Genomic DNA, 9,335 nt, shown 5'->3' on the forward strand with positions numbered 1-9,335 from the left:
CTGTTAGTATGACAGTCTGATGTCATGTTTAAGATAGGTGCAATGCAATGCTGACAATGAATGCATTCATACTAGTTTAGTTACCTTGAATGAGTTTAAGGCTCTGGTTAAATCGCTGCAGTCGAGGTTGTCTGTGTGCAAATGTTTTTGTATGAGCAAGTTTTATAATGTTGTTAATTTATGTGTTGTCTGTTACTTTCACTATAACTGTCTTGCTGCTATCTCGGCCAGGTCTCCCTTGTAAAAGAGATCTTTGATCGCAATGGGACTAACCTGGTTAAATAAAGGACAATAAAATAAATAAAATAATACTAAACATAGAAAAGTGTGCTCTTTTTGTGTGTTTGTGTTTCTAAGAGGAGCAGTAAAGTTAATTTCCAACACTATCTCCAACAGCAACCCCGAAGCTAGTTAAATACTCTAAATAAAGTTGTAATGAGTGGGCATAGAGGAAGAACAGTATAACTCACTAACAAAACGACATGCCAAAGGGTAATAAACAAGTTGTACAACATGGTATTTAACTGCATCATGTTGAGGGTCTTGCAAACAGGATCACAGTCCAGCAGCAGCAGAGTATCTGACACACTGTGTCTTATACTTTCATCACATTACAGTGCATGTTAATAGCCTGCTGTAATGTTTAGATTGCTGATGCAATGATCCATCAGTGATGTCTAGGAACATGTAACTGTATATAGTCAGACTGACTGTGGATCACATCACTCAGTCTGGTGAGAGTTTAGCAGTGCATCATCAGTGTGTAGCTGGACTAAAGTAACACTGTCTCACCACTACACTTGTCTTGTGCTCTCATTTCCATTATTAATAGCAAAGTTTGAAGCAGGAGAGGGAAGTGTTCATTAAGCAACTTTCAGAAAGACATGATTAGTGGGTGAAGTCAGGGGTAAATAAGTGGAGATATAATAAAATATCACTACTTTTTTAATTCAACTTGATTTTTATATGGATTTAAGGCACTCATGGTTTCAGCACTCAGCATGCTCACACAACAACACAAAACAGAGGGTTTTTCTCACCTTGTTGAAGTTGTAGTAGCCCAAACAGTGGGCAAAATCCAGGTTTGCTGGTTCTCCTGGAATAGCATTCCCACCAGCAGTCGGATAAAATCTTACATCCATGGTGTGTGTGTGTGTGTGTGTGAGTGTGTGTGAGCAGCTGTAGCACTCTGTGCCGTTTACAATCCCAGCGCACACAGACGCACAGAGAAAGAGAAACTGACCCAAGCTCTGTTGTTGTTGGGTTGAGGGGTGTGAATGAGACACTTGGCTCGGGGTAAAGTTTAGATATTCCTCTTCTACACCTGGTTCAGCCGCTTCATCTCCGAGGAAGCCCACGGGAAGGTTGGACCGAGCCGAAGAAGAAGAAGAAGCTGTCCGTCAAGCAGCAGCCGATAGACGCTGTGAGTGAGTCCACGATGCATTTACGCACAGCTGCTGCTGCTGCTGCTGTATACAAAGAAGCCACGAGACCGGCGACTGAGCCTGAGCGTGGGTCCACCTCCTTTTCCTCCTCCTCCTCCTCCTCCTCCTCCTTCTTCTTCTTCTTCTTCTTCACACGCAGCGAAACACAAAACTGCAACAAAGTGGCAACCACGAAAGGAAGTCCGCGCGTCAAAACGGTGCCAAAATGTGTCCGTGTATATATCCTCCTCTCCTCTGCAGAAGTTTATTTCTCTCCAACTTAGGAAACTTGTTGTTGGAGCAGTTTGAGTAAGAAGAAGAAGTAGCTAGCTGCCCATCTGCTTAAATGCATTGGTTGTTTTGGGGGTTTGTAAAACAAGCGCAACACCACCTCTACACAGATGGTGCAATTAGTGGATGTGATGTATAGTACAGTGAGTGTGTTTCGAGTTCAGCCCTCGGCTCTGCCTGTCTGGGAGTGATGATGAACAAGGCGAAATGTGTGAACACGACAGCCACTCCCCAAACACACTAAGCCACTCCCATGAAAACACTGCATTTATTTCAAGTCCCATGTCAAATGTTGTGCATGTGACAATTATTGGAGTCTTTTATTGCATGTTTATGTGCATGCATTTTATTATCTTAAATGTCCCATATTATAAAAAAGTGAGATTTTTATGTTGTTTTTTTTTATTATAAAGCAGGCTTAAGTCCTATATAAATACTGTGAAAGTACCGAAACACTCATTCCGCAGGGAAATGCACACAGCCCGTATTCAGGAACTCTGCATTTGAAACAAGCCGTCAGGAATTTCGTGAGGTCACAAATATACAATATTTAGAACACTAAGCCACTCCCGAAACACACTAAGCCACTCCCATGAAAGCACTGCATTTATTTAGAGTCCATGTCAAATGTAGTGCATGTGATAATTTACAATTACTAGGAGTCTTTTATTGCATGTATATGTGTATGCATTGTATTATCTTAAAGGTCCCATATTATAAAAAAGTGAGATTTTCATGTTTTTTTTATTATAAATACTGTGAAAGTATCGAAACACTCAATCCACAGGGAAATACACACAGCCCCGTATTCAGAAACTCTGCATTTGAAACAAGCCGTCAGGATTTCTGCCCATTCGTGATGTCACGAATATACAATATTTAGACCCTTTACACAGATTTAAACGTAAACATTCTAAATGTGTCCCAGTTTATTTCCTGGTTGCAGTGTATGTGAATGTCATCAGCTGACAGGAAGTACACATGGACCCAAGCTGTTGCCTAGCAACGCAATTCTTTTGCAATTCCTTCACAATTCCGTCACAATTCTGTCAAAATGCGCTAAAACGGAGCGTTTCAGACAGAGGGTAAATACAGGCATATTCAGGCCGACCGTATGAGGAAAATAAAGTTTTTTTTTAACATTACAGTATGTAAACATGTTCTAGTAGAAACACAAAAGTATGAACCTGAAAATGAGCATAATATGGGACCTTTAACTTATTTATAGGTCTATTACTACATCATGCTTTTTGTTTTGTCTGATTGCCAAGTTTAAAGTCATTCTAGTCAGTGGGGGAATGACAGCATGTTTTTAAAAAAGTAGTATTATAATCAACTGTATATATTTTATATCCTTTTGTCTTACTTTTTTTCTTCAGATAATGTAGCGTAATCATTCAGATACACTTTATTCATCTTCTCATTTGAAGTACAGGTTGCTCACAATTTAAAGTTATGGCAAGCCTGTGCTCTAGATCACAGGGACTTTAATGTAACATTCTGATGTCTGGTTTTTTGAGACATCAGTTGGAAGTCTGCCCATGCCGCCCTGTTTCATATAAAAATAATGATCAGATGCAATGATGATAGCAATAGGCTATTTAGAAAAAAATGAGGAGCAAAGGAAGAAAAATATGAGAGAGTACCACAGCTAATGGTGACGGTGGTGGCGGTGCTCAGAGGCCACTGAGAAAACAATTTGACACTATTTTTTCAACTTTCATGATATGAATATGCATGTGTTTTGAACAAGTCCTCATACTAAAATCTGAGTCAGTTTGACTGTGTCAACAGTGTTTGTAAAACAATTTTTGACTTTTCCAGAATGGACTCCTGTGAGTGTTTACTGATCCGACAGCCCTTTTATTATTAACATATTATTAAGTTTAGGCAAACTAAAGTACTTGGTCACATGGGCAACATGTGGTGCTGAAATAAAGTTTATGTTATTCACCTTTCATTTGGACTGTTTTGAAAGAGACATGATGTATTGTATTGGTGCTGGCTTAAAAAAAACTGAGTCATAGTTTAACCAACACTCATCCCACTTCGTCACATACTGACGCTTTGTCAGACCCCTTGGCGTCACTTTTCGGTAGCAGTAAACACGTGCTTAATGTTGTGAATCAAACAAAATCACTTGCTTAGGTTTAGGCAGCAAAACCACTGAGGTTTAGGAAAAAACTACATGGTTGGGCTTAAACGTTGTGAAAATGTAACTTGACATTGTGAACACCAGACACGAACGATCAGCTGATTGTAAACTGAAAGTGAAATGTAACGCACGGGACACGAACAGCCGTCTCCTGGATGAAAGTCCAGCAGTCGCAAAAGGGTTTACATTATAATTAATGGAAAGCCCGGTGCATTGTATAGCGATGCTAAAGGGTGCCTTGTGCGGCGCTGATGGCTGCGACAAAGCGTCAGTGTTTGACAGCCTGGGAATGAGAACGGGCTGGTTTAACCTAACTGCCATCTACAGCTACAGAGTCAGTCCCAATAGGATTAAATGGGGGATGTCATCTTTCCAATGTTACCTTCTGACATGAACTAAATGTCAACAACTGATCACGATTACAGCTGATATAACATTACAGAGAAAAAAAAAAAACTATAATTTTGCCAAACATAATTTTACCCTAAATTACCCTGTAATTTGTACCTTTGACTAATTTTTAAATATAACTTTATCATTGCAGTGATGATGGAAATACCAACTGACACGTATGTATCCCTGGCCACCTGACACAACCATGTGCTCTTCACCACTCTGTTGTTTACCGTGTAGTCTGTGTACAATTCTCCCAATACACTTCTCAGTTTTTTTCTCAGTTTCTCAGAAACAAGACAAGATTGCGCAAGTGTTACTTTAAGGCGGCTGCTGGAAACTGTTATTTCCAGACAAGCAGATCAGATATATTATTTTTGAGTAGAACACAGCACTAGTGAGAATAGGTGTGCACCAGGGATCCATATTGTAGAAGCCCACCTACTGTAATACTGTCTCGTCAGGTTTATAGGAAGCTGTACTGTAGGTCTATGTGTGAGAAAAACAAGTAAAGATAGTTTATTGTTTACTGGTGAAACAGTTGAAAGGTTTGTGTAAAGAGAAAGTCATAAAGGAATAGAAAGCAAAGACCTGTAAGTAAAACTGGGTGCAGTAAAAATATTGACATAGTGTTGAAGGAAATATGTCACTGAGAACCAAGAAACAGGAAGTTGTTTTTATTGGAAATGTAATACAAGTAAATAGTAGGTTACACCTGTTTGTCTTTGTAAAAAGATATTCACTATGTTGTGTGAATGTTGAAGATGAATAGTTCATGAGTGGAACTTTAAAATCTATATATAGTATAGCCCTTTTCACTGCAGGCATTTTGATTTGGCATATAGGAAAAGCACAGGTGCAATTAATAACATTAATGATGGCTGTGTTACATTAAAGTGTCCCAGTAAGCCATAACAGCATGCACAATACCAGTACCCTGGAATATGCACACCTGAATGGAACACAGCCATAATTAATGCTATTAATTACACCTGTGCTTTTCCTACTATATGTCAAAATTAAATGGAATAAAAAAGGCCAATGTACACTATGCATTTCTAACACAAACTGTCATATCAATTAAAAATTGCCAAAAAGAAATGGTGGATTTTATGCTCGCTATACTCCTGGTTGTGCGGTAAGCGCACAATAAGAGTCTTTTCATTCACCTGTCACATTCAGCTCTCCAGAGAGGAAAGAAGAGGTCGGAAGAAACATGAAAATCAATGCTATCGGCCATGAGAATACACACGCAAAGCTTTGCAGTTGTGTCATGTTTGTCTGCAAATGTCAGGTTTTCTTTATTTACCATTAAATCTCTGTTTTGAAATATGTCAATGCGTTCTGTTTAAGTGAACATCCACTACTGTTTAATCATAACCTGCCATGTTACAGCTTCAGTGTCACCTCTTACTCATTGTCAGCAGGGAGTACCAGGGTGTACAGTATATAGTTTAAAATAACAAGTTTTTAATTGGATACAGTTGGCAGACTGCTTTTGATATTACTTTGCACCTCCTGCTCTGTAATGCATCACACTGTTTTTTGAAGGTTCAAATGTGCAGTAATAGAGCATCCAGAAATATTATGTCGATATCCACTTTGTTCCTGCGTGTTTTCTGTTTTAATGTGTGTACAAAAGTTAAAAAAAAGTCAATCAATAAATTGCTTGAAGACTTTTTGCATTTACTTTTTTACTTTTTGGGTTCACATGGACAGACATTTCAATGCACCACTAGTCATTTTAGGTGTAAGTTTTAAAAGGACCTTATTAATCCGGCTATCAATTTAACTTTTGTTTGTATTCTGTTATGCTTTTTTTTTTTTTAAAGTACAATACCTGCGGCTGTGTTCAAATGGGAGTACTTTTTCCTTCATTAAATATTAGGGCTGTCAATCGATTAAAATACATGTATTTAAGCATGATTAATCTCATGATTGTCCATAGTTAATCGCGATTAATCGCAAATTAATTGCATATTTTTAATCTGTTCAAATTGTACCTTAAAGGGTGATTTGTCAAGTATTTAATACTCTTATCAACATGGCAAACTCAAGTCCAACAAGCAACAATATAATTAGGAATTATACTTCTACTTCTTAAACTGACTAATTAATGGATGGCTATCATACTATAAATAATAGCAATACATATATTCATTTTGTATGGAATAAATCATACTACTATTTCTTTACTTTTTCAGATAATATGCAAGTTTGTCTATGAGGGTGCTTTTAAGCACTTGCTTTGAGACAGAAGAAAACACTATGCAAGTGGGATGTGCATTGGCATGTAATATGTGCAAGCTTAATCAATGACATACAGTGCTAAACTGTGCTGTGCTGTGCTGGAGGAGATAATCCTCATTTGAACGCTCTCCAGCGCTTGCTTAAAGATGGTCAACAATCCATGATAGTCCCCAAGAAATCTACTTTGTAATTATGGACACATTGATGCATATGCAAACCATTTTTCGTCATGTTCCTGTTTGATAGTGGCTCTTGCATGCATAACGAAGCAATGCCTTCACATACTACACACACTGATACGCCCACCCAATCAAATCTCATTCACACTCGCATATACAGACACATAAAAAAAAACACGCAGTCTCCCACACACCACATATCAGATAAGCATGCTCCTCTACATTCCCAATTCAGCCTGGTTATTGGATGTTTGGTTTTCAATATGACACGAGTGTGGTGTGTGTGTGTGTGTGTTTTGGTTGCTGTTGTTGTTATTTATTCCCGTTTTTAATGTTGTTTGGCTGTGCAGCCAGGGAGCGGAATTAATTTCTTTTCTGATGGTTGGGTATCAGTGTCTCAGCCAGATGAATTATGCTTTTCTACCATATGTCATTTCCTCTCAGCCTGGCAACACTGGAACCATTTGGTAACGTGAAAACAAATTATCTTCTGCTGGCTCATGCTCAGATTCAATTAAAGCGGTGCAGAGTAATTATATGGAGGTACAAAGGAGTAATAAATGCAAAATAATTAATTAACCTAATACTCTTTATTTACTGTACAATCCCCTTCGTGTTGAGTGTGTAATTCTGTCAATGTGCGACACCGTCACAAATAGCTGCAGTCGGATGTTTGTCACTGAAGTTTGTGTATTCAAATCATGTTTGATTTGATGCGCAGGTACTTGTCATGCTCAGAGCTATTAGGATTACTATCACCATCAGCCATGGAGAAAATATGCATGGCACAGCTGAAAGTGACATGCACACATCAAACAGAACTCAGTTATCAGTAGAAGTGCGATTTGACAGAAAACAAGAAGCGTATAGGAAGAGATTAGCACACAAACAGTGGGTTATTGTGGCATATTTTGTCTTCCATATAGTGAATGTATCACTAGGATAAAGCACAATTAAATGTAAGCTAAGAAACAATTTAAACTGCAGAATTATCTGTAGAAAAGAAGGGTGCTTGAGGCTTTTGAAATTGTGGAAATACAGAAAGAAGTTGAATTGGCAGTGGAAATAATTAGTGAAAGAAGATAAAATAGCAGTGAAAATGGAACGCTGAAAGAAGTTTAAGTGTAAGCGCTGAATAAAGTTGAAGTATTCATTTCAGCGTAAACGTTGAGTGAGGTATATCAGGTGAAAGTGCTGAAGGGAATTGAAGATTCAGTTGAAGTTCCAGCTCTGACATGCAGGAGCTGAAATCGTGATAAATTGAGCTGTTAATGTCAGCTGAAGTGTAATCACTGAAAGCAGATGAACTCTCAGTTAAACAGTACGAGATACCAAAGCAGTGCACGTGTAACCACTGGAAGTAGTTGTATTGTTAGTTGAAGAGTATAAGCCGTTTCTCACCAGTGCGATGCGGTGTAGAAATGTGGAAAATCTGCATTAACAACTATGCACACCGGGTCCGTTGCGAATTATCCGCATTGACGTGTTCTATTTTCGCAATGAGTTTCCTCCTGTCCACTCCACACAACAAAAATGTATCCGGACAGAGAATGTCTAAGGGGCTAACTTTAACTACACGTTACATAAACTAATAGGACCCCAAATGTGATACTAACGCTAACGTTAGCTGTTGTGGCTAGCTCCGTTCCGTGAGCAACATATAACGTTAGCAAGTGCGTATCAGCTACATAACCATCTTCATCGTATCCCACCTACTGGGCGATCTCAAGCCATATATTGTCTTTTATTTGGTTGTTGAGGTAGTCGTAGTGTTTGTCATACATTATTGGGTGTTGAGAAGGGGACAGCCCATTGTTATTCCGAAACACCAATAGTCCGAAAAATTTTACATTGGACCGAAACCATTTGTCCGACATTCCGTTACCCTAAAAGCAAACGGCCATTGTTCCAAGGCCCCAAAAATACACACTCTCCGTTCACCAAACAGAAGCACATGGCGAATTATTATGCAGAATGACAGCGATCAGTTGGAACAACGGATTTCATTGGTCAAACATATATTTCTGCAGGCGGAAATCCACTGAAATCGAGGTCGGTCTGAATATTTTTTCCCACGCACATGTTCCGCATGTGTGCAAGCATTCGTAAGAAACTGTTTTTATAAATTTCTGGGCAAATTATTCGGACGAAAACCCGTTCTTGGTGCACTGGTTTTAAGAGATGAAAGCAGTTAAAATGTCAGCTGAAGAGAAAGAAATTAAGGCATTTAAATTTGAATTCATGTAAACATTTGTTTGTGAACTGAGGCTGAAGGCAGTTAAAATATTAGTGGAAGAGTAAGAGATGGAGGCAGTATAATTTTCAGTCGAAATGTAGCAATGAAAGCGGTTAAAATGTCTGTTAAAGTGGAAGCAACAGTTAATAGAGATACTTGAAATGCTGACATCAAAGGCAGTTGAGGTTATGTTTGGTATGTAAGCAAAGACAGCAGTCGATGATTAAAACTGTAAAACTATGAAAGCAAGTTCAAGACTGTGCTTCACCAAAAGCAAGCACTAACTAATGTTTAGTTGTACCTGAGTTAATTATTGGTTGGCAAAACAGCTTTTAGGTTACATTTTGAATTCCTGCTAAATTTTGCACAACCCTTTATTTGAAATTCATAATGCATTTTAATGTGTT

General features: G+C 38.4%; 1 protein-coding gene across 2 annotated transcripts in view; it reads right to left on the minus strand.

The window, feature by feature from the left end:
• tox3 (TOX high mobility group box family member 3) overlaps positions 1-1,466 on the minus strand; it is a 45,353-nt gene extending 43,887 nt beyond the window's left edge. The window contains exon 1 of one of the 2 annotated variants that reach the window (XM_074610145.1): positions 1,041-1,466. In XM_074610145.1, the coding sequence (XP_074466246.1) occupies positions 1,041-1,142 (102 nt within the window). In that variant the 5' untranslated portion in view covers positions 1,143-1,466. The remainder of the gene's footprint in view (positions 1-1,040) is intronic. The other variant, XM_074610153.1, reaches the window with a different exon arrangement.
• Between the last annotated feature and the right edge of the window lie 7,869 nt (positions 1,467-9,335).

The sequence above is a fragment of the Sebastes fasciatus genome, chromosome 2 (assembly GCF_043250625.1).
Source record: "Sebastes fasciatus isolate fSebFas1 chromosome 2, fSebFas1.pri, whole genome shotgun sequence".
Lineage (NCBI taxonomy): Eukaryota > Metazoa > Chordata > Actinopteri > Perciformes > Sebastidae > Sebastes > Sebastes fasciatus.